Source organism: Symphalangus syndactylus, chromosome X, assembly GCF_028878055.3.
Source record: "Symphalangus syndactylus isolate Jambi chromosome X, NHGRI_mSymSyn1-v2.1_pri, whole genome shotgun sequence".
Lineage (NCBI taxonomy): Eukaryota > Metazoa > Chordata > Mammalia > Primates > Hylobatidae > Symphalangus > Symphalangus syndactylus.
The window spans coordinates 63,785,796-63,811,786 of NC_072447.2; the positions used below are offsets into that span (position 1 = coordinate 63,785,796).

Consider the following 25,991-nt stretch of genomic DNA (forward strand, 5'->3'; position numbering starts at 1 on the left):
ACCAGCCGTTGGACTGAATCAGGTAATTGAGCACGCTAAGTTTGTCTGAGAAGTAGGGAGAGGCCAGTTTTCTCTTGATAAGTGGGAAGGGACGCTTAACTAAAGGTATGAGTCAAGGGTTGGGTGAAGATGCAAGGTTGATCAGAGAGAACCTCTGTGGGCATTGGGGTTTGATTAGATTTGCCTGACTGGGAGAAGGCATTTTTGAAAAATGTGAATTAGGATTTGTAGCGATTTAGGAATGGTTTGTTTTCATGAGAAATTTGCAAGAAGAACCACAGGAAAGCAGAGGCTTCTAGCCTTCATTTCTCCAGGCCCATGTTTTTTCTGATCACTTCAATGCCCCTCTGTACTCAAGGGAAAAGGGCAAGATGGGAGATTTGAAGGTGACTTGAGGACTGACCCAACAGCCTGTCCAGAAGATCAGGCCAAGATGGAGCTTGTGGGGAAGGGCCTAGGCTGTGACTTAATTGTCAGGCAGTCCCTAGTTCAGGCATCTAAGTCACAGAGCTCAAGGCCTGGTTGCTCCATATAGTCTTTTTATTGGGGAAGGGCACAGTTGCTGATGAAGAGTCTAGGACAAATAGAGCAAAAAAAGGCAGCATGCCAGCTTAAACCCCTTCTTTAGGGCATTGGTGTTTTTGTTCCCCTTTCCATGGCCTGGCTCAGAATTTTAAGGGGGCGTCAGAATCAGCTGGGCCATAGATCCCAGCCACCTCTAAGACGCTGAAAATGCACCAAAAGATTTAGAAGCTCCACCAAGAAATAGGGCAGTTGGTAGAGGTGTATGTGTTATTGTTATGTAGAGTAAGGGGGAGTGGGAAGGGATTCCTGGATTAGCACAAAAAATTATAGGGTCACTTAGAGGTCGAGTTGTATTTTCAGTTCTTAAAAATATATATATAATATATATATATACATCTTTATGTCTCTATACATAATCTATACTGCAGCACAGCGGCAAAACATTTAGTTAAAAAATCCAGCAAGAATGCAGGCAAACACTCCGTGGAGGCATGCAGGCTAGGATCAAGGCAGCAGGAGGGGAGCCTGTATGGTTGCCATGAGGGGTGAGTTCCAACCAATGAGCCCACCAGAGCACCACCTGGACATATGCAGACATACAAGCACACATGGAAAAACGCAAAGGGTTTGCAGAGAGAGAGAGAGAGAGAGAGAGAGAGGTTACCACATCTACAAGAAGAGATTTCACATGGTCATCTTAACAGGAAAGTGGACAAGCCCCCAGGATCTAGTTCTCATTTTAATGAGCCAACTAGAAGACATCTCCTGAAGGTGCAAGTTGCAGTTGGCAGGGATTCGGAGAGACACACAACCAAGCCTGGCTGTCCTGCCTGCCCCTTTCTCTTCATCTCCCTGGGAGTCTGTGTGTCTTTCATTCATTCCTTAGCATTGATAGTTTCTCTGCTGGTCAGAGAAAACCATTCCAAAACTCCCTGAAGAGGTGAACTCCCTTGAATCCTTTATAGATCCCAGGCCATTCATAAAGAGCTTATCCCAATAAATACTGTAGTTGCTCAAGATGCACAAAGAGAAGGAGAACTGAACAAGACAACTCAGAACAAGAACCTTTGGCCAATGAGGAAATGTAAACCTCTAAGGAGACCAGATTAAGCCCAGGAAAACGCATTAGTGAAAAGAATTGGAGGGTCTTTCTTGGTGGTGCTCATGTTTGTTCTGAAATGATTTAGTCTAGCCTGTATTGAGGTTTTCAGAGTTTTTTTAGTAGAATTCTCAGTGTTGTGAGTTCTTCCAGCTTTCAGGGGCTACAGTTGAGATCTTGATGGTGTTAGAGGATCATCACCCTCTGCTTCATCTTCATGATGTCTGCGGTGCCATAAACTGCCTTCAGAGGAAAAAAAATGGTATAGAAATAATGAGGTTAGCACAATGCCAGATGCCCAAGTATGCGGACCCAAAAGAGAGCAAAAAGTCTGTTAGAAGATAGACTGGTTTGTTCCTATTGTACTAATCATCTCTGAATCATCAGGGAAAACCAGCTGAAACCATGTGAGCTAAAGACAAATGGGATGAATTTTCAGAACCTGATAATTTATGGAACTGATATTGACTCCATCAGAGTCTTTAGAAATATTTGCAAACACCGTTGTCTCCCAATTGACAGACTCTTAAGGAATCAAACTAGTTGGACCATACCTGAGAAAATACAGCTCGATCCAAGAGATTCTCTCTTGGCATTTGTGCAAACTCTTAGTTCCTTGAAAACAAACTGCTACCCTCTGTCCCTTTCTTTTTTTTCTTTTCTTTTTTCTTTCTTTCCTTCTTTCTTTCATTTCTCTCCCTTTATCCTTCCTTCCTTTCTTTATTCTTCCTCTCTTTTTCTCCTTCCTTCCTTCCTTCCTTCCTTCCTTCCTTCCTTCCTTCCTCCCTCCCTCCCACCCGCCTTCCTCTTTCTTTAGAGATGAGGTCTCACTCTGTTGTCCAGGCTGAAGAGCAGTGGCATGATGACAGCTCTCTGCAGCCTCAGCCTCCTAGGCTCAAGCAATCCTCTCAGCCTCCCAAGTAGCTAGGACTACAAACGCACACCACCATGCTCTATTAATTTTTTATTTTTTGTAAAGACGGGGTCCCACCGTGTTGCCCAGGCTGGTCTTGAACTCCTGGGCTCAAACGGTCTGCCTGCCTCAGCCTTCCAAAGTGTTGGGATTACAGGCGTGAGCCTGTTCCTTTTTTTTCCATGTCCACTATTACTACATCTCTCAAGCTTCCAGGTTGTCTAGGACCAAAATTTAGGAGGGACCACCATGGACATCAGAATTGGCACAACTGAAAACCCTAAGAGAACCTTCTTTTGAATCCTACCGATATGTCAATAGTGCTTAAGACCAATTCTGAAGAAAGAAGAAATGGAACCGAAATTCAAACAATAAAATATACAGATATGTTGCTTTTCTACCACTTACTATAACAGGAACGAAAGTGTTTAGATAGGCCACAGAACCTGTTCCTGATCCTTAGGAGTGAATCAGGCAGAAAAATCACTGCCTGTTTGCATTTTTGTTTTCTGTATATGTCATGGAGACCACACAGGTTCTCCCCTTACCAGTGTCCATATCACTTTCTCTCACCTTGTCCAAGATATGGCTTGGTATCACTTACTGCTAACTCCCAGATGGCCTCCCCCTTCATCATCACCATTCCCATAAACATTTCTAATGGGGGCTTTAGGTCCCTGGGAGGTAGCCAGGCTGTTGGGGGAAGTCTTCATGACCCCTCTGCCTGTGGGGGAGACTTACCAATAAAACTCTGGACACTCTGGCCTGATTTAGGCTTGCGTTCCTCTTCTAGCTTTTTCTTTCCCAATTTGGGGAACTTAATTTTCAGCCTGAGGCTTCTACTGTCAGTGTCCGAAGATTTTTCCTGAGAAACCACAAGAGGAAGGTCAAAATGTTAGTTGCCTAATATTCAAAGATAATTGCTTGAGTCCTGGAAAAGTGGTAAACAAGAATGGCTGCAGAGAACAGGGAGATCTGCTCTCTATCCAGGTATGAGAAACACCCCCATCACTGGTCGCATGCCCTAGGAAAGCAATTGATCCTTACCAAGAGGCTACTTGATGCCAGGTGCTTTGCTAGCATTAATAAATGCTCTCATACAACTCTTAAAGCAACCTTGCAAAGTGGTTATTAACATCCCTGTATCAGAGATGAGGAAGCAGAAGCTTGGAGAGGTTAAATATTTCACCTGAGCTCATGTGGCTAGGGATTAGAAGGATGAGATTGCTAGCAACACTGCTAGCTCACATGGAATCTCTGCATGAGTTAGGAAAAAACACCTCTTCCTTCAGATATATAGTTTGGTGAGCCCTTACTTGCGCCTTGGCCAAATACCTTCTTATAGGGAAGACCCTTGCCTGCCGGGCCAGCTGCTTCCCTGTCTGGAATGCAAAGAGGGTTCTCTAAACATAACTCTTAATTATGAACATGGGCTCTCTGCTGTGCAGATCATGCAGGCTCTGTAATTCCAGCTCAGGCCTGCTAAAGTGTGCTTGTTTTACTACTGGTCTCAGTAAAACACAATTTTGAGATTAACTTTGTTGTCAGAAAACCCAGAGTGGGAGGGACGGAAAGCAGTAGGGAGAGGTAATATTTGGAAGATTTAACCACCAGTATGGCCTGGGCACCAACCATTTAGAACAGGTATTGGCTGTAAACTGGCATGGCCATACTGGTATGAACCAGATGAAGTTCAGTCCTGGCAGCAGGTGCTGAGCAGGGAGGGGAAATTTGCAGCCAGGGAAACAACACACACAAAAACCTATCTTGCTTATTCTTTCTTGATCATCTCTTGTTACAGAATGAGCCTTCTTTCTGGTTATTTTTCCATAGTCGCCTAATTTTTCTACATGTTTTCTGCCTACCCTATCTATTTACGATGAAGAGATTTGGAGGAGGTGGGCAGGGAGGAAGCTCCAGTAACCTTCAGTTGAAAGCCAGCACTGGACCCCCTGTACTACAGTCACCGTGTCCTGGCCCACACTGGAAGGGAAGACACTAAGGAAGAATCCCTCTTTCTCTTTATTTCCCAATTCCCAAGATTACGCACCTCTGGAACAAAGATTGGATTCATCCAGTCAATCTCAGATAGCTTTTTGAACTCCTTATTCATGGCATCCAGGGCGCTTCGTAGTGCGGTCTCATCCTCAGCACTTCTCAGCTGGTACAGACAGGAAAAAGAGTGAGTGTCCAATGCCTAGCACTTTTGTAGACTCTTACACTCTCCCTCACTCCCAGTCCCTGCTAGTGACCAAGAGAACACAAGGTGCCATCTTGTATCCCTTTGGCCCATAGCCAGCTGTTTTCTTTCTCAAAAGGAATATCCAGAAAACAACCAAACGGCGGGGCTCTCCTTGGGGCTGGGCATGCTTACAGTTTTGCAAGCAGAGAGGTCCTTTGATTAGTATCAATTAACACTGAGCTTCACCCCTACAGCTTAGGGTCCAGGACAAGGGTCCTACTGTTGACCTCCAGTCCCTGGAGACATCTCAGTGTTCCCCTAAGTAAAAGCTACCTAGTTTTGGGCACATACTGTATGCCAAGCACTGTACATACATAATTTTGTCCCATCTTCCCGGTAACCTTACAATACCTTACAAGGTACTATTGTTTTCATTCCATGGGTGAGAAAACAGACTCCAAGAAGTTTAGTGCTCAAGATCACACAGCTAGACAGAACCCAGGTCTGTTTAACTATATAGCCTACCCTCTATACAACACTGTCTTAGCAAAGACATGTGGGGAGGCCAGATGCTGAGGGAATCTTTATTACATGCTTACTGTAATTTAAAGGTTGTTTTGTGAAGCAAGGAGAGAGCTAGAGAGAGGCTGGCTCAACTTTCTCCTCCTGGAAAAGAGGGTCTGTTTCCCCAGGCCGTGCTTTGGCCCCCAGCTATCACTATGACTAATTAAGAAATGAGTTCTAGATGGCTTGTCCCACAGGTTCAGGAAGCAAATTTTAGTGCTCCCTAGTAACCCTCAGCGCCCACAAGATGAACTTTGTACAGTCCATGGAAGACTTAAAATGGATTCTTTTGGGACCATCTCCAACTCAGAAGAATCAAGTTCTAGAACATCAACACAGGTGAGATAGTTCACATTCCAGTAAGTAGTGAGCTGGGAGAACAGATGGGCACAGATATCTTCAGCCCTCACATGCTTACAGCCCACCTAACCTAGCCTCACCTCTACTCCCCGGCATGCACTTTACTTTCAATCTAGTACTTATGTGGCTTCTTGCTGTGCACAGGCCACTTGCTGCTCCAGCCATAGGTCGAGTCTTGCTGGCTGTCACAAATGGGTGGCATGTGAATGAGGGGAGTACAGGGTACGAAGTTATGGTCAGTCACAATGGGATACTGAGGGAGGAGCAAGTCAGTGCCGACAAATAATGTTTTTTGCTTTTCAACTACTAACTTAAGACAATACAAACTGCCCTAGATGCACGAGACATGTGTGTGCCAAGTAAGGGAAGTGGGAGTTACTGGGAGGGATTCACTTCGTCATCAATTTACTTCTCTTTGCTAACTCTGAGCTCCTTACTGCCCTCCTTCTTCAGGGGGAGGAATAACACCCAAATGAAACAAGCTGTATCTCCATCTCACCTCTAGGACAGCCTTTCTGGAGATACATGGTCATTCTCAGCTGCTGCCTGCTTCTTGGCCACATTTGGATGTGTGGATGTGTATGTGTGTTGAAGTCCTCACCGGGCCCTATGAGGTGGGAGACTTCTCAAGTGTGGTATGTGCTCAAGTTGGGTTGTTGGTTGGTGTGAACCAATTTTCAGGTCATGAGCCTCGGGAAAGTGGTGACAAGAGACCAAACTTACCTATTTCCTGCTGATCAAACAGGCAAGGCTGTTGAGCTCTGCCTATATATAGAAGGTACTTCTGTTGATGTTGTCTGAGGCTCAAAGACTAGCTTGGGGCTCAGATGTTGGGACAGCCTGACCTGATTGCCTTAGCCACTCTGCCTCCTGTGCAGTGTGCCAATTAGATGAGCAAATGAAAAGAGGAAATAGATGCACTTCTGCAATATCAACTCTGAAGCCCCTCTTCAAATAAACCTTAATTAGATGAGAGGAAAGCACAGCACCTGCCTCAGGGCCTTACCAGCCAACCCTAAAGTGGATGATCATAATTAGTCACCTCATCAGATCACACTCACCAAGTATGCCTATGGGTTTTGCATTCTGAGAAACATGCAACTAGCCTTGTAGCCCAAAAATAGAGCCTCAGTCTGTTCTCCATAGCACTAATAAAATGTACTATCTATGAAGCTGCTAGTAGGTGCTAGGCACTGATAGGTACTTAATATACAACACCCTGGAGAGGTAGGGATTATAATTCCTATCTCGTAGATATGGAAACTAAGACCCAGAGAGGTGAAGTTGCACAGCTAGTGTTATGGGTTGAATTGTGTCCCCCCAGGAATGATATGCTGAAGACCTAATCCCCAGTATATCAGAATGTGACCTTATTCGGAAATAGGGTCATTGCGGATGCAATTAGTTGTTGAGGTCATATTGGATAGGGTAGGCCCCAATCCAATGTGACTTGTGTCCTTATAAGAAGATGGCCTTGTGAAGACAGAGAAACACAGAACATCATGTGAAGATAGAGGATTGAAGTGATGCATCTACAATCCAAGGAACACCAAAGCTTGCCAGAAAACCACTGGAAGCTAGAAAGAGGCAAAGAAGGACCCCTTACAGGTTTTAGAGAGAGGATGGCCCTGCTGACACCTTGATTTTGGACTGCTAGCTTCCAGAATTGCGAGACAATACATTTCTGTTGTTTGAGGACACCTAGTTCTTGATACTTTGTTATGGCAGCCTTAGGAAACTAATATATTAACAGCTAGTAAGTGGCAGATTTGAGATTTGAACCCAGGAAGCTCCCAATTTTCCCACTATTCCACACCACCTTCTCATAGGGTGAAAGAGGCATGTAGAAACTTGGGAGGTACAAAGCAGCTCAAAAGAGCTCATCTTTTTCTACTGGAGCTGTATCAAGTACGGTAACACTCTACTTTTTATTGGCCTGGTCTGAACCCACAAGACATTTACCAAAGGAGAGGTTGAGACTTTCTCTCAAGAGTATGGTAGTCCCTGTGGATTAGCATAACCCATGAAGTCATACAATCAACAACAATCCTAGGTGACACAGTAGGGACTTCCAGGCAAGCACCTGGCCAAAATGCTCCCACGGGTCTCCAGTGCCCTTGGACCACGCACAAGACCATGACCATGTTCAGATAGAATACTTTGCCCTCCCAGGCTCCAACCCCCTGCACTCACCAGCTTTTCATCCAGGAAAGCTGTGGTGTCATCGTAGAGCCCTTTAAGACTAAATGTAACATCTACAGCATCATTTCTGCTTAGAGTCTGAGAGGAGAAGAACAGAAAAGGAGAGAAAAAGACAAAGACAGGGGAGTTGTTGGTTAGTAAGCATGCAGCTGGCTTCTCTGTGGGAAGGTAGAAGCAGGCTAGTAGGATGTGGCTATAGGTGAAAAAGCAATATTCAAAATATAGCACAACTAGTACAGCATGAGCTGTACTATCAGAACCAGTGCCAGCTGACAACTGCTGGTACAGTAGTTGTGTAGTACTATGTGAAGTGGCAGAGCACGGCTTGGCTTTGGCATCATTGATTGATTGCAGTGGGTATAGGAAAATAGGAAATATGCAAACCAGAGGGTAAATTTAAGGCTACTTGTTGTCCTAGGCCAAAACCATCATTCCGGGGCAGGTGGAATTAGGGCCTAACATCTCTCTTCTTGCAACTCTAGGCCTTGAGTTATAGGCCTCCTCCAACTGTAATCAGGCCCTGACACAATTATATCTTTCGCCTAGCACTAAAGTTACTTTTTAAAAGAATCAGTTAACAATTCTGGCAGTGGACAAAGCCATGGGGTGACACATTTAACATTAAGTGTCCTGCCTGATATGGACCTTTCCCTCAAGAGGAAAACCGAGGCACCCGGAAGTTCTAGTTCCAATGACAGGTGTCCCATTATCAGGTTATGCAGAGATCTACTTGGGATAAGGAAGGGCCAAGTACAAGTTTCTCTTCATTCATTGTCCATTTCTCCCTTGAGGCTGGTGGGATGGATGGCTATCAAGGAAGAGGGCTAGCTCTCAGGCTGATGAAATCTCCTGTGGTTTTCCCCCAGCAACAACCTTGGACCTGTAACAAGTCAAGGAATGCCTGCCTTCCCGTCCACTCTCTCCGTCAGTTTACTACCCTATTTGCCCAGTTTCTCCGTCCAGCCTCTGGCTCCACTTCTTTCCCTTTCATCCTCTTTCCTATCTGTTTTGACTCCTTTCCTTAATTCACTCCTTTCCACTTACTTCAATGGGAATACAGGAAGCTGCGCCCATCGCATTGCCACTGTCTTGGCCGTAAAATATATCATTCAGGATGTTAGCGCTGGCATTCACAGAATCCATGAGGACAGACACATGCTGGTGGATCTTGCTCAGGTCATTAAGTCTGTAATAAAGCCAGGACAGATAGATGAGTTGGGATTTCTGAAGGACTTCTGGCCTGGGGCACTGGTGAGGGTTTGGGTAAGGGTAGAAGTGAAAGCCCTGGGTACCTGACTTGGACTCATGACTCCCTCCTGTTATTTCTGCTCTTCTCTAGGTAGCCACCTATGCTAGCAAATGTTTCTACTCTTCTCTAGGTATTTACCTTTACCCATCCTTGTCTCACCTGAATTTAGATACTGGGAACTTGGGGAGGGTAGAAGGCTAGAACAGAGGAGGGCAGCTGAGTCTAGGAACTCCAAGGCCCTCCTGATATTTAAGGGCAAGGGTAAACAGTCTTAGTTCTGTTGGGTTTGGAGCAGCATCAAGAGATCCAAATTCATCCCTAGGTCTAATGAGAGATGTCTAACCTGGCTTATTGCTGAGCACAAAGAATATTTCCTGCCTGAATTGCGAGAGTCCCACTCAATTTTTAGAGCTCTAAGCTAAATTCCTCTCTGAGGCCAGGCTCCCTAGTAGCCAATAGACACAAATTGGCTTCTTCTTCCTATGCCTTCTTAGGATTCTCAGCCCTGTATCTAGGCCAGTCCACTTACTTGCTGATGAGGTTTTCTGCAAGCCGAGCTAAGTGCTGCATCTGGGCATACTCCTCATCAGAGAGGCCCTCTTGAGAGTCCTGGGAGTCCAGCTGGGGTTGAGGGGCAGCTTGAATTACAGTATGCTTGTATTCCCACATTTTCATTGAGTTCTCAAAGTCCTGGAGATGAATACAGTGGCATATCCTAATGATTGCTGTAGCTACTAGCGCACGTGACAGATCTGTCTGTGAGCCTGACGTTTGTGGGCAATGGGTATGTGGGTACAGTGGGTAAAGGGGAAGGAGGGCCCCCTGTCCATTCCCCCTGTCATACCCATCTATATACCTATACAAGTATCTATCATTTTATTCAATCTCTTCCGGACTATGCCCTTTTAGTTTTTGTTGTTCTGAGTATGCTGGGTTTTGGGACACCAGGCTTGGATCAGACACATGTCTGCTTCCTAGAAGCTCCCATATGAAGGCATCATGACTGACAAGGCAGTGGAGCACCTTTCATGCTCCCTTCTTTGCCAAATGTAGGCAATATGTGGTGATGCAGTTTAGAGCCAAACATCTAATTTAATTTTGAATCGTGTTTCTGTCATTTACTAGTTGTGTGACCATTAGCAAATTATTTAACCTCTCTGGTCCTCATTTTCCTCATTTGTAAAATGGGAATAAGTGTATCCACCTCATAAGATTGTGGAGAGAACCTACATGAGAGAAATGTAAAATGCCTAGCACAGAATAGGCAGTTTATAAACTGGACTTCTCTTTCCTTCTCTATTGCTGTTTCCATGGACTTTTCACAGGTTAGAGTGCAAGATAATCTCTAAGCACTGAATATGTGATCAATAATAGCTCCTGTATAAGCTTTAGAAAGTTTAGCTGAAGTGGATGACGTTTATTTTTTTTTTATTTTTTTATTTTTTTTGAGACGGAGTCTCGCTCTGTCGCCCAGGCTGGAGTGCAGTGGCGCGATCTCGGCTCACTGCAAGCTCCGCCTCCCGGGTTCAAGCCATTCTCCTGCCTCAGCCTCCCGAGTAACTGGGACTACAGGCGCCCGCCACCACGCCCGGCTAATTTTTTGTATTTTTAGTAGAGACAGGGTTTCACTGTGTTAGCCAGGATGGTCTCGATCTCCTGACCTTGTGGTCCACTCACCTCGGCCTCCTAAAGTGCTGGGATTACAGGCGTGAGCCACCACGCCCGGCCGGATGACATTTATTAATGCAGCATTTTAAGGAACCTTAGAGACACCTAAAGACCATATTCAATGCAGAATCTGTTGCTGAAGGAGAAGATTTTTCCATAATCATCTGATGCTTTTAGCTCTCTTTGCAGTGGAAAAAGGAGGATAACCTTGTCCAAAACCAGGGGAGGAAGCTCCTTGTCTCACTCTCTTGGACAGTGTTTGAAAATGTCAGTATATATCAGAGTGTCTTGAGGAGCTTGTTTGCAAATTTGGGTTCCTGGGAACTATGCATCCCTTTGTGGTTCAGTGGGTCTGGTGTGGGGGCCCAAGAATGCATTTATAACCAGCATCTCAAGTGACTCTGATGCCAGGGGCACACAGACCTCCCTTTGAGGAATTCTGCTTGAGTGGAAATATTCAGTACTCAAGTGACTATGGATGAGGCAGTATAGGAGCCCAAGACAAGCTTTTCCCCCTTACCCGATCTCTTGTCAGCATCTGGGCAGCGTTCTTGTATCTAATCTTGATAAGACCTGGTCTCTGAATCCAGGCCTCCCCATCCACCTGCACTGGGATACCTTCTTCACCATCAATGGTTATCATCACCTCATGGCACTGCCAGAGAAAATGAGGAAGAATGGGAGAGAAAAATGAGGCAACTGCTATAACTCTACCTGATAATCTCGTAGTTATGGCCTTGAATGTGTATCTGAAGCAGGACTGGAAATGATGTGAATCAGATCATCCCAGGAAGAAATGCCTGTTTCCATTGGCTTCTGCCACTTCTGCCTCCAACCTCAGTCAGCGCTTTACTGTCCACCAGATAACCTGCTCACTCCACCCTGGCATTCTTCTACCCAGTTAATTCCTGGGACTATCCCACATCCTGGGTAGCAGCCAAAAACCTCGGCCCCTTCCTGGTGCCCACCCAGCCCCTGCCTACCTGGGCAATGCGATGATGATGCAGGTTGATGATACGGGACATTGCCATCTGTACAGAACCAAAGATTGCCACCACCTCCAGTTTCCCATCATCAATTGCAGGAGCCTCATATTCCTGAGGAGGAAGAACTGTGTCACATCTCCCACCCTTGAGAAATCACACCCTGTCTATAACAAGAAGGCATGTTTAAAGGCTCCTGGTGAGAATTTTTCTAGCTCATGAAGAGTGGAAACACTTCATTATTAAAAGGGAAAAAGATGAGGTCAGGAAGCCAATCTGGGAAAAGGGTACTGAACTCTTAGCCAGTTCCCTCCTTGTCCAGTCCAGCATCATAAATACCTGAGGCCAGTCTTATTGGCCTTATGACCTTCTTAGGTAAACTCAGAGTAAAGGGGTCATGGTCAGCTTCCCAGGAGATTTTATTGACAGAATTCCTTGGAGAAAAGAGCACGGCCTTGGCCGGGCGCAGTGGCTCACAGCTATAATCCCAGCACTTTGGGAGGCCGAGGCGGATGGATCACCTGAGGCCAAAAGTTCAAGGTCGACGAGCCTGGCCAATATGGCGAAACCCTGTCTCTACTAAAAATATGAAAATTAGCTGGGCATGGTGGCTGGCTCCTGTAATCCCAGCTACTTGGGAGGCCGAGGCAGGAGAATCACTTGAACCTGGGAGGCAGAGGTTGCAGTGAGCTGAGATCTTGCCACTCCAGCCTGGATGACAGAGCAAGACTCCGTCTCAGAAAAAAAAGAAAAGAAAAGAAAAGAAAAGCATGGTCTAGATAGCCTTTAAAGGATCTGTCAGACCCAAGGAATGGAAAATCCAAAGCCCAGGCAACACCTAAGAGTTGACCTTATCCTGAGGTCTTTGGTTGAATTTTCTGCTTTCGGATGGTAATTGCCTGAAAAACTGATCATACAGCTGCTGCTAGTAAAGGTTCTCGGCCCACCTCCTCTTCTCCCGTTGTCTATTTTTCACTTCAGTTAGCACAATGCTTCCTTCAGAGAGACCTTAGTGGGATCATGCCTTTCTCCCTCCCCATTCCTTGTTCCATACTAACCGTGGTTGCTGTGTTGCTTCCCCAGAAGTTGATACCTCCGGCATAGCTGGTAATGTTGAGCACTACAATGCCTTGCAGGTTTGGCAAGGAGATGGTTTCTCCGTCACACTGAAAGAAAAGAGTAGCTCTCATTAGCTGGATCTTCAGATAGCAAAATGAAGGAACATTTACAGAGATGGGGAAAGGGCTCTGTCTTTTCTTCCATTATATGGAAATCTATCTTCATGCCTTCCTCCCATGAGCTGTGAGGATCACAGAGTTAAAGCTCAGGAAGAACCAGCATATAGGGTATTCCCAAGGCCGTGAGATTTCCTTTCTCCATACCCAGGAAAGACTACCCGCTTTTCCACTAACCTCCAAATGCACTCGTTCTTCCAGTTTCCTGTAAGAGCGCTGCAAAAGTTCCTTGGTTCCCAGAAGGCCATACCACATCTTGTTCTTAAGGCGGCTACTACAGGGAGGTAAGCATTAAGAAAGCAGAGGGTGAATGATATATAGATAAATGGTGGAGAAAGACAGGAAGGAAAACCATCTTATTTCTCAAATGCCTTCTTACAGAGAGGAGTCATGCTAAATGGTAACTGCACAGTGGTTAATGTAACTGATATCCCATGCAAACACTTGCAGAAATGGGTTCCTGGGCCCCTTTGAAGCCTCAGTATCCTATCAATAGATAAATTTTCCATTTCTCCTTGCTACCAATATTGGTCCAGACTTGGAAGAAACAGGCTATATTCAGACATCAATGCTCATAAAAAGCTATGAGCATAGCTGGCTGGTACACACCAGCTACCCTAGTTGTGCCACTCCAGGAGATTTCAGCTGCTTGGAATCAATTTCATTTGAAACACGTGACTCTTAGAGTGCAATTTTTTTGAAGCAGCAACTTTTCTGGCAAAGTGAAGTACTTTTCCAAACACCAGATCCATATACTAAATGCTTAATTCAATACCACGGAACAGATCTAAGCTTAGTAGGGAGATTTTAGAGGAGGAGCCAGTGGAGGAAAATAGGAGACAGGAAAGAATATCAGGTGACTTGAGGTGGAGGTGGGGGGGACAGGGTCTTGCTGACTGTGGAATCTCTGATAGAAATAGATGCGGCGCTTAAGATCACTAGAAAGGCTGGATATAGTTTACTTGGAGCTTGTAAAGTAGAGCCACAGAAATGAGCCATCATCACATGGAATGAGTTTTGAAATGTCAGAAGGCTAGCACAAAATTATTGAGACACTGTTTAAACCATTCATTCTCTGGGCACTTTGGTGTTCTCATCTACAAAAATAGGAGTTTAGGTATATGAAAATACACAATACCTAGAACAAACCAATTCTGAAAAAAAGAATCAAGTGGGGGACTTTCATCTCCCAATTTCAAAAATTACTGTAAAGCTGCAGTTATCAAGATAGTGTGGTACTTGCATAGGATAAACACATAAATAAATAGAACAGAAGTGAGAGTCCAGAAATAAACCCTTGCATTTGTGGTCAATTGATTTTTGACAAAGGTGCCAACATGATTCATTGCGGAAAGGATAGCTGTTTTAAAAAATGGCACTAGATCCAGGCGCGGTGGCTCATGCCTATAATCCAACACTTTGGGAAGCCGAGGCGGGCAGATTGCCTGACCTCGGGAATTCGAGACCAGCCTGGGCAAAATGGTGAAACTCCGTCTCTACTAAATTACAAAAAATTAGTCAGGCATGGTGTCATGCACCTGTAGGTCCCAGCTACTTGAGAGGCTGAGGCAGGATAATTACTTGAACCCAGGAGGCAGAGGTTGCAGTGAGCTGAGATCATGCCACTGCACTCCAGCCTAGGTGACAGAACAAGACTCCGTCTCCAAAAAATAAATAAATAAATAAATAAACAAATAAACAAATAAATAAATAAATAAAAATGGTGGTGAGATAATTAGATTTCCACAGGCAAAAAGCTAAACTTAGACTCTTACCTTAGACCCTCACACTATACGTAAAAATTAACTCAAAGTAGATCATACACTTAAATGTATTAATAAGAGCTAAAACAATACAAACTTTAGAAGAAAACTTAGGAGCAAATTTTTAAGATCTTAGATTAGGCAAAGATTTCTTACAGATGGCACCAAAAGCATGGCCCATAAAGAAAAAAAACTGATCAATTGGACCGCCTTAGAATTCAATACTTTTGTACTTCAAAGATACCACTAAGAAAATGAAAAGACCAGCAAGAGACCGGGAGAAAATATTTGCAAATCACGTATCTGACAAAGTTCTTGTTTCTCAGCCCAGGCCTGCTTTGAGAAAGAGGTTCTAGTGGTGGTGGCAAGGGTGGGGTGGGATGGGGTGTCACGCTTTTTACTTATAGCTTCAATGTACCACAAGAACTCTGAGACTGACTTAGGTCTTGTCTGAAGTATGAAAGTGCGAGAAGGTGCCATGCAGGCTAACATTGGATAGGATAAAATTAACGGGTCCAGGGGAACCAGGTTAGGAACACCAATAACAAATAGAGGGATGTTTGATACTTTGCAACTTTGTCAAGTGAAAACAGATCTGAAGCCACTACTGAAACCTGGTTAAACTTTCACAGACAGAACAAAGATGGGCGATTTGCTAAATTGAGTCAACATAATCTGTTGTCAGTAACAGTAACACAGGTAGCTGTGTTTACACAGAAATCCACAGGTCTGGATTTGAAGGCAGCTCCAAGTTTAGGATGCCAGTGCAGTCATCCAAAATTTGGCGCACACTGTTCCGCTAGACTAGTCTTGGGGCCAATGCATTTTACTTCCAGCGGGTCCCTTTCTTTCTGTTGCTTGTCTGAGAGGTAGAGAATGTAGGAATACGTATGTGTATTGTGATTGTGTGTTTGCACGTAGGGAAGGGAGTTTCTTTTCCTTACTTGTATTGCCCTGGGTGTTCATCTCTTCTGGTGTTGAAGTCCAGAGAAATTTTAGCATCCAGTCCAATTCCGAAGTAGTTGTTCATGACACATTTTTCTTTGAAGCGTCTGAAATTATTCAAAGAAGAGGACAGACATTGGTGCAGGAAAGAAGTGCCGCTATCATTGGGCATGAAGATGAACCTGCATGATGGAAAACCAGTGAGGGAAGGCCCCCTCCACACTGGGCACTAACTATAACATTTTTGAGAGGCACATGTAGATATCCTTTTGTGTGAACAACTAGCTTATTAGCTGTAAGAGGGAGTGCCTCGCCAGTTGGGAAGCTTCAGTGGGATTGGAACTCATAATAAAGAAGCAACATTGATGATTTTAGTCATCTTCAGAGGCCTTATATATGAGTGGCCCATATTTTCTTCATATGCAGTATTAAGGGAAATACTGTTTACTCCTATAAAGAACTTTTGAATATCCTAGACACAAACGTGCCATGACAGTTAAGTCTGCACAACTGCTCTCAGTGGTGTCCGACATCAAAGGGCAAAGTGACCACACATTTGGGAGGAAAGACTGATAAAAGAGGGTAGATATGTACATAACAAAAAAGCCAAATTATTTGTGAAGTCTCCTGTGTCCATCTAGGGTGTCAACATCAAAACCAGTGGTGTGCCATAGCCAGCTGGCACCAGCTCATGTAAACTGATTATGCATATCTCTTTCCAAGTCCAGATTCAATGGCATTATATCACTAACTTAAATAGGCCATGGTGGAAGGGTTTACATCATAAATGAATCAGGGCTTTCTCCCCCAAGAGAGCAGGTTGTTAAACACTTGCCAGTGCACTATTGATCAAAATTCATTAGGTAGATCCACAAGAGCTCAGACATAAATTTGAGCCAATGGTGAAGTGTGGGGGCAAGAATGCAGGTTGGAGACAGGAATAAAAATTGTTTTCTTAAATAAATTATTTAAGAAAACATAAGTAATTGCTAGCTGTGTCCTTTTGAGAAATTAAAATGGATACAGTTTAGCTGTTTAATCTTAGATTACTTTTTTATTCATTACCATACTGACCCTACATCTCTCACATGAGATTTGCCTCCCTCAACCACAGTCCAGAGATTGGAGTTTCTCTAACTAATGTCCAAACTGATCTTCTTAATGGAACTCAGAATGAGTGAGTGTGGCAGAACTTGGCTGCTGGGGATATTCTAAAGAGGGAGAACTGGTGAGACAGATGTCTTTAGATTTGCTGCCTAGTCCCCTAGTGACCGTTTAGTTTTTCGTATCTTCAACCATTTACTGTTAAGGGCAACAGTGAAAAAAAGCAAGTCCTCTGTAATAACAACAACTAACATTTATTAATTATTTATAATAATAATAATAACTGCAAATGCATATAACACTTAATTATGGGTGCCAAGCACTACTCAGTGCAAGTACTTTTCATATATAAATTATAAATGTAATAAATACAGCAAACTCATGATGCAAGTTCTACAATGGTCTTCATTTTACATATGAGAAAACTGAGGCTCACATTGGTTTAGTCACTTGTGTAGGTGACACAGCTAGTAAGTAAGAGAAAGGATTTGACTATGGATATCCTGAGATTGTGCTCTTAACAAGAGAAAGAAAGAAGCCATTAAACGGTGATAGAGTTAAATACTTACATAGATTCAGGTGTAAAATGTAAGTGATCCAAGTTAAGGTTGTCTAGGTCCTCACTTTTGAGAGAAGATATAGAAGACAAAGTGCCGCGACGAGAACCTAGACACAAAAGACATCACTTGGGTGTTAGATACAAACAAAAAAGCCCTTTCCCCCTCACTTGTATTTCGCCCTATTTTCTCTGTGGAGGCAGGGTCAAGCTCAATGACTTTCTCCTAGATAATATTAAGGGTTCTAATTCCAAAGAGGGATCCTCTTGGATGGATAGGGACTTCCACTGAGAGAAGAATAAAGCTGGGCTGCTTGCTTGCTGGCAGTAAAAACAACTTCAAATCTTGGATATCATCAGGCCAGCCTCTTCAATGTTCCTAATGGGGTCATTACTCTGGACATTGGCCTGGGATCTTATAGTGTGAGTTTCTGGGAAAGAGGGAGGGGTATCTACTGCAGGATTATGGCTAAAAGAGGATGCATAAAAAATACATATTTATTCTTTGGGAACTAAACAACAGTGATGAAGGCTAGAATAAGGGAGGAAGACAGAAAGATGCTTACGGCGTTGTGGGCTTGTCTGGTTAATATCTTCTGGGTCATCTTCCAGGAAGAAAGTTGAACTAAAGTTCTTAACAGATATTGTCTGTCTGCTTTCCTCATCCAGAACTATAGAGAAAAGTGGGAGGAAGGAAAGCAAAAAAGAAAGAAAGGGAGAGAGGAAGAAAGGAGGGAGGGAGGATGGAAGGAAGGAAAGATTAATTACACTTATTGAACATTTATCAAGCATCTATTTTGTTTAGTTAACGGGTAGATGATGGAGACTCCCATTCGACCATCACGTCTCCTCCATGATACTGTTTGTAGTCTCAGCTTACTTGCGGTGTTGCTGTTTTTTCATATGCATGCCTGAGCTTTCTTTGCTTTACTGGTTACTCTTTTTTCTCTCACCCAGTACATGTGGTTGTGAGTAGAAGCTTGTGGCTGTGGATTGGGGTATCGGCATGGGAAACCCTCTGCTCTTCTACCTCCATTCTATTAGTTCATTTACTTATGTGGCTTTTGTCTGTAATTGAGCCTCTAGGACTGTGCCACTCTTTCACTCTAATGTCTCACTCCACACCTGGAACATTTAGGAAGTCTCTTTCCTTTCACCAGCCAAATGTTGTATAGCTGAGATGCTCAGTCTCAGCCTGTGTCAAAGCTCATAGGTTCAATCTCTACCCCTACCAGGGAGGTATTTTCCTATCTCATAGCCACAAGCTACACCTCTAAATCTAACATATGTGTTGATGGAGCAGACTGAGGGTTGGTTGTGACAGTTATGTCTACATCCGTTTAATCTGATCCCCACTGCTTGGAAACTAATTATAGAAATAGAGGCAAATTGACTGTTTAATCCTTCCACTGTGCAGAGGGAGATTTTCTTTCTTTCTAGGAAACTTGGCTGAGGTTGTACTTGAAGGTACCAAGGCAGGGCAAGGCACCATGGCTAAAAGTCAAGGGCCAGCCAAAGGGACTTCCTTGCTGCATGGGACTTCCGCTGAGTTCCAATAGTTCAGTTAGAATACACTCAGTCTTATACCACCTTCTGATCTGTTTCTCAAGGTATTGTGGGAAAGAAGTGGTCAGCAAAACATTCAATGAAGAAACTGAGGGAGTTGAAGAGTTTTTATTCTGAGTTGGGAAGTTTGCAGACTGTCGTGAGTTCTGCGCAATGGCAATTAATGCCAGAACTGTCAGGACCACTCTCAGGGCCCTTGTGCCTGATTAATACTGTGCAACACATGCAGAGTTGAACACCATTTTCTTTCTAAAATAGTCATAGGCTCAGTGGTTGGAAAGAAACAGGAGAAGGAGGAAAAAAGTCTTATGGCTGGTGGTGGAAGCTGATAGAGCTTTGAACCAGGTCACTTAGCATCTATTAATATAATTGTATAGGATGAGTGTTGGTTTCCAAAAATGAGTAGCAGGAGTTGACTGTCTGGGAGGTAGGAGGAGCCAAAGGGGTAGCTTAGCAGGACTGAGGCTTTTCAATCAGTAGTCTGAATATTGACTTTGTATGCAATATGAATGCAGAATCTAGACTTTTTGTAGCAGAGTCAGAGAGCAAACCCGGAGTCAGTGAGGCCAGTAAAACATCCTCTGCAACTTTTTCTTTCCCCTACCTCAGTCACTACAGCCCTGGCCACCTTACCTTGTTCAACTTGGAATATGATGAGTTTCAAGGATTTCTGGAGATTCTGGGCCTTTGTGGCCAGCTCCAACTTGCACTTGGCTATGTGGTCTATTTGAGGAACGAAGGGCTTCCGATCTGCCTTGCTGCTGTCTGCATATACTGTAGCACTTTTCTCAGCAGAAGTAGCTGCTGCCTCCTCAGCCAGGACATCGATCAGGACACTAAGCTTATCATACATTAAGTCACTCTATATAGAAAGGAAGGAGACAGGGCATTGTTATGAGGGACCCATGCTTGAGAGGACAGAATGAGGAGTGGTGGTGATATGGGGAAGGGTAGGGAGGGGTAGGAGTTGTCCATAAATGCTAAGCATAGAAAACCACATGTGAGAAGATGAAGTACTTAGCAAAAGAAGTAGGCGGGTAGATGTGATGAGATAACCAAAGGGTGTTAGGAGATCAAACACATATCATTTGTTTCTGAGTGGCACCATGCATCAGTGTATATAGCTGAGTCTTTCTTGTGTCAAACGGGCCTATAAAACAATGTGTAACATGCAAACTTGAGGAAAGACAAATATTTCTGGATTTTCATGGGCACGCTCCTCTGGATATGAACGTGCCTTTGCTTGGGTGCTTGGTGTGTGTCTTTGTATGTGTGTAGGTCTGGGGACCTACATCTGCTGCATGATTTAAGGTCTCGATTCTTAGCTCCATCACTTAATAGTTTGTGATCTGAGGCAAGTTTCTTAACCGCTTTGTGCCTCCATATTCTAGGGTAGTTGTGAGGAATAAATACATTAATATATTAAAAACAGAACAGTCCTTGACACAGAGTAAGTGCTATATAAATGTTGGCTATTGTTGTTAGAGAGGTGAATGTGAATGTATTTGTAGTGTGTATTCATATGTACATACTTTCAAGCATGTTCTGGTGTACAACCATGCACATACCTGCTTGATGTACACTTGTGTCTAGTTGTGGGCAGATGCTTGGCATGTACATGGTATGTGTGTATGCATGTAGAGTGCCATCCTTCCTTTAGCAAAAGATGGAAGTTCAATGAGGTTAGACCTTCCTCATCAGGGAGGCTTAACAGCTGCCCCTCCTTTCCTTTCTTTTACAATTCCCAGTGAGAGGCATGTTTGCTTTTTATTAAAAAGGGGCCCCTGGCTGCTCCACAAAGAGTATAAGACAAAAGGAATGGAAACTTACTTTCAAAATCACAGACACTATTGCTGTATTGTTCTGTTTTATCTGACCCCAGGCCTTTACAATATCAACCACAAAATCTTCCACGGCTGAACACAGGAATCTGGAAAGAGAAGATAGATGGCACAATGTTACATGAATCATGAGGCCCAGAGCCCTTCTCTCTTACGTCATCAGTCCCCATCCTCCTCCTCTCTCTCTTTCCTGATCTGTCCTCTGTCTCTCACCCTCTCCTCCCAGCCTTTTTCTCTCTGCTTTTTTTTTCCTGTACATATGGTGAAATATGTTCCATCCCCACTTTAGTCCAGTTTCACACCACTTCCCAAGTCAAGAACCTAATAGAGCTTGACCAGCATTTCTTAGTACTAATTCAGAAAAGAGAATTCACTTGGTCCAACTTGGGTCAGGTTTTCACCTAGGGTCAATCAGCTATGTTTCAAGGGCCCAGCTAACTTAGTACAAACAATTATATTGGGAGGACTCTCACTGTGGGAAGTTTTTCTCAAAGGAGAGTGTAGTCGACTGGGCAGGAGCCCCCTAAGAAGTCCCAGGAGAAACAAATGTCCCACATATTTAGAAGGGGGAATGTGTTCCTCAGGTTATGAGAAAGCAGCTATAGGTAGATATTGCAGAGACTTTTCTTTTTTTATTTTATTATTATTATACTTTAAGTTTTAGGGTACATGTGCACAATGGGCAGGTGTGTTACATATGTATACATGTGCCATGTTGGTGTGCTGCACCCATTAACTTGTCATTTAGCATTAGGTATATCTCCTAAGGCTATCCCTCCCCTCTCCTCCTACCCCACAACAGTCCCCGGAGTGTGATGTTCCCCTTCCTGTGTCCATGTGTTCTCATTGTCCAATTCCCACCTATGAGTGAGAACATGCAGTGTTTGGTTTTTTGTCCTTGCAATAGTTTACTGAGAATGATGCTTTCCAGTTTCATCCATGTCCCTACAAAGGACATGAACTCATCCTTTTTTATGGCTGCATAGTATTCCATGGTGTATATGTGCCACATTTTCTTAATCCAGTCTATTGTTGTTGGACATTTGGCTTGGTTCCAAGTCTTTGCTATTGTGAATAGTGCCGCAATAAACATACGTGTGCATGTGTCTTTATAGCAGCATGATTTATAGTCCTTTGGATATATACCCAGTAATGGGATGGCTGGGTCAAATGGTATTTCTAGTTCTAGATCCCTGAGGAATCGCCACACTGACTTCCACAATGGTTGAACTAGTTTCCAGTCCCACCAACAGTGTAAAAGTGTTCCTATTTCTCCACATCCTCTCCAGCACCTGTTGTTTCCTGACTTTTTAGTGATCACCATTCTGACTGGTGTGAGATGATATCTCACTGTGGTTTTGATTTGCATTTCTCTGATGGCCAGTGATGATGAGCATTTTTTCATGTGTCTGTTGCCTGCATAAATGTCTTCTTTTGAGAAGTGTCTGTTCATGTCCTTTGCCCACTTTTTGATGGGGTTGTTTGTTTTTTTCTTGTAAATTTGTTTGAGTTCACTGTAGATTCTGGATATTAGCCCTTTGTCAGATGAGTAGGTTGCAAAGATATTCTCCCATTTTGTACGTTGCCTGTTCACTCTGATGGTAGTTTCTTTTGCTGTGCAGAAGCTCTTGAGTTTAATTAGATCCCATTTGTCAATTTTGGCTTTTGTTGCCATTGCTTTTGGTGTTTTAGACATGAAGTCCTTGCCCATGCCTATGTCCTGAATGGTAATGCCTAGGTTTTCTTCTAGAGTTTTTATGGTTTTAGGTCTAACATGTAAGTCTTTAATCCATCTTGAATTAATTTTTGTATAAGGTGTAAGGAAGGGATCCAGTTTCAGCTTTCTACATATGGCTAGCCAGTTTTCCCAGCACCATTTATTAAATAGGGAATCCTTTCCCCATTGCTTGTTTTTGTCAGGTTTGTCAAAGATCAGATAGTTGTAGATATGCGGCATTATTTCTGAGGGCTCTGTTCTGTTCCATTGATCTATATCTCTGTTTTGGTACCAGTACCATGCTGTTTTGGTTACTGTAGCCTTGTAGTATAGTTTGAAGTCAGGTAGCGTGATGCCTCCAGCTTTGTTCTTTTGGCTTAGGATTGACTTGGCGATGCGGGCTCTTTTTTGGTTCCATATGAATTAAAGTAGTTTTTTCCAAATCTGTGAGGAAAGTCATTGGTAGCTTGATGGGGATGGCATTGAATCTATAAATTACCTTAGGCAGTGTGGCCATTTTCACGATGTTGATTCTTCCAACCCATGAGCATGGAATGTTCTTCCATTTGTTTGTATCCTCTTTTATTTCATTGAGCAGTGGTTTGTAGTTCTCCTTGAAGAGGTCCTTCACATCCCTTGTAAGTTGGATTCCTAGGTATTTTATTCTCTTTGAAGCAATTGTGAATGGGAGTTCACTCATGATTTGGCTCTCTGTTTGTCTGTTATTGGTGTATAAGAATGCTTGTGATTTTTGTACATTGATTTTGTATCCTGAGACTTTGCTGAAGTTGCTAATCAGCTTAAGGACATTTTGGGCTGAGACAACAGGGTTTTCTAGATATACAAACTTGTCATCTGCAAACAGGGACAATTTGACTTCCTCTTTTCCTAATTGAATACCCTTTATTTCCTTCTCCTGCCTAATTGCCCTGGCCAGAACTTCCAACACTATGTTGAATAGGAGTGGTGAGAGAGGGCATCCCTGTCTTGTGCCAGTTTTCAAAGGGAATGCTTCCAGTTGCAGAGACCTTTCTTAATGTCAAAGATGGAAAGCAAGGTGTCTATACTATAGAGAGCTATGCTATGCTCTTAAATGGTCCATAATATTGTGTTTCCCTACTATAATTCTCTTCCCAAATCTCTGGCTTGCAATTTTGACTTTTTGGAGCAGCAGATGACTTCACCTCAATGTCATCTTTCTTTCCTAAACTTTCCATTCAGGGGGTTTGAGTTGGGAGAAACCTGATTTGGGAACATAAACATATATTTTCCTTGGCCTCAACACCCCCAGCTATCAAAATGAGCCCCATGTCTGACCTGGGAACAGCCCCAAAGGATGAGAGCCAAAGGAAGACTGACCTGGTTGCGATGATCATCTCTGTGGGGTACTTGGCCTTCAGGATTTTGTTCAACTCGGTGGCTGCAGATTCTAAGTGTTGGATGGCAGCAGCCTAGGGGCAAAAGGAGTTCTTAGCTCTGGAATCTTAGTACAGTAACACAGTGTGCTGCCCATCCTCATCCCCCGCAGCCTCATTGTTTCTTACTGACTCTACCCGCAACTCAACTGCCTCTCTAGAAATGATAATGATCAAAGAATTCTTGTTGAAGTTCAACAGAGATGATCTTAGATCTAAGCGTATTCTAAAAATTTAGATGCATTTCATTTTCTCTTAATAATCAAAACCTCATATGAAGGAGGTACTATTTCTTTCATGTTTCAAATGAACAAACAATCTCATATTACATAGCTAGTAAGGAATAAAGCTGGATTCGAATCTACATCTTTCCAATTCCAGAATGTAACTTCTTTAATAATATTACTACCAATAATAACAGCACCCACTTACATAGTACTGACTATGTGCCAGGCTCTGTTCTAAGCTACATGTATGATTTTCATCTAATCCTCATAACAACCCTATGAGATAAAGACTATTATTATCTCCATTTCACAGAAGAGAAAGCTGAGGCCCAGAGAAGGGAAAGATGATAAGTTGTAGAGCCAGGATTCAATTCCAGGTAGTCTGGCTCTTGAGTCTGTGCTCTTAATTACAACTTCTACTCCTTCCTCTCTATCACCCTTGACATTCAAACATCTACCAAGACCTGATAATTCTATTTTTTCAGTATGTCTCAATTGTATCCACTGCTACTCATCCCTGCTACCACTTCACCAGTCCAAATCACCATCACCTCTTGCCTAGACAATGACAACATCTCCTAGCTTTTCTCTTTGCCTCTAGTCTTTTATTCCTTCAATTGTGTCTCCACACACCATGGCACTCCTCTACTTAAACCCCTTCTCTTAGATAGCAGACTGGATAGATGACTGGATATGTGATAAAGCACGCATAGGAAAATGTTAGTAGTAGAGCTACCATTTCAACTTTCATCAATGTAGAAATTTTCATAATAAGATAAGAAAAAAATCCTTCTGTAATTCTTATTGCTCTTAGGATGAAATCCAAACTTCCTACTGTGGTTTATCAGGCCCTTCCCGGCCTGGCCCCTGATTACTTCGCTAGCCTCATCTTTAGTCACTCTCCCTGAATGCCCCCTCCCTGGCCCCTATGCATCAGCCATTATGAATGTACTTCAGTTTCGTGAATATTCCATGCTCTCCCTTGCCTTTGGAAGAATACACGCTGTTCCATCTGTGTGGAACAGCCCTCCCCTTTCTTATTCTCCTGGTTAACTCCCTCTGGATCTCAAGTCCCTTGTGAAATGGCACTCCTTCTGAGCGGCTTTCCTTGATTTCCCCAGACTGAGATAGATTTTCCTGCTATGTGTTCCCAACCCCCTCTACTTCCTTATATACTAACACTCATACTACTTGATTAAAACAATTTATTTTTCCATCTCTTCAAGTAGACTATGTCATTCTTCTTTACCCACTAGCATATAAGAACATCTCCTAGAATAATATCTCACATAAAGTAGTTACTCCATAAATATTTTGAATGAATAAGTAAATGGGTAAATGAATTATATCCCCAATGCTTAACCTAGTTCTTGGTAAATAGCTGCTGACTGACATGTCACCAACCCTCAGTGATCTCATCCTCATCCATGGACAATGCAAAAGCTTCTCTCTGGGTTTTGCCAATTGTTTCACTGTGTAATAAAGATATTGGTCTGAATTACAGCTGAACAGTAGTTACCTCAAATCGTGGTACATCCATTTCAACCTGTCCTTTTAGCAGCAGGGTTTGTCTGGGAGTCTCACGAATCATCACACTCCATCTGAAATGAATTTCAAAGACGGATATTTAAGGGTCTGTTTCATGACTGGTAAAATTTAGTGCCTCAAAGGTGAAGATAGAAGTAAAAATGTTTATGTGGTGGGGGGAGGTGGGTTGTACGGGGTGCCCAAGCAATCTCTGGTCACCTGATCTCAAGGTGACCATAAGAGGGACCTCTGTCTCATGACTTCTGTAGGCCAGTGTGATGGAATGAATTCCCTTCCCTTTACAGGGTTCTCAGAGAGCAGTGCTTCTTAACCAGAGGTAACCATCAAGA

The 25,991-nt window shown here is 43.3% G+C and overlaps 1 protein-coding gene across 1 annotated transcript in view; it reads right to left on the reverse strand.

Annotated features, from left to right (window-relative positions):
- Positions 1-948: 948 nt before the first annotated feature.
- The window catches only part of DGKK (diacylglycerol kinase kappa), a 104,693-nt gene continuing 79,650 nt past the window's right edge, over positions 949-25,991 (reverse strand). The window contains exons 12-28 of the mRNA XM_055267783.2: positions 25,634-25,715; positions 23,832-23,923; positions 20,745-20,844; positions 19,548-19,776; positions 17,915-18,019; positions 17,362-17,458; positions 15,688-15,795; positions 13,158-13,254; positions 12,804-12,911; positions 11,746-11,859; positions 11,283-11,417; positions 9,624-9,784; positions 8,890-9,031; positions 7,837-7,923; positions 4,588-4,698; positions 3,275-3,402; positions 949-1,863 (exon numbers count right to left, since the gene is read on the reverse strand). Of these exons, the coding sequence (XP_055123758.1) occupies positions 1,788-1,863; positions 3,275-3,402; positions 4,588-4,698; positions 7,837-7,923; positions 8,890-9,031; positions 9,624-9,784; positions 11,283-11,417; positions 11,746-11,859; positions 12,804-12,911; positions 13,158-13,254; positions 15,688-15,795; positions 17,362-17,458; positions 17,915-18,019; positions 19,548-19,776; positions 20,745-20,844; positions 23,832-23,923; positions 25,634-25,715 (1,972 nt within the window). The 3' untranslated portion in view covers positions 949-1,787. The remainder of the gene's footprint in view (positions 1,864-3,274; positions 3,403-4,587; positions 4,699-7,836; positions 7,924-8,889; positions 9,032-9,623; positions 9,785-11,282; positions 11,418-11,745; positions 11,860-12,803; positions 12,912-13,157; positions 13,255-15,687; positions 15,796-17,361; positions 17,459-17,914; positions 18,020-19,547; positions 19,777-20,744; positions 20,845-23,831; positions 23,924-25,633; positions 25,716-25,991) is intronic.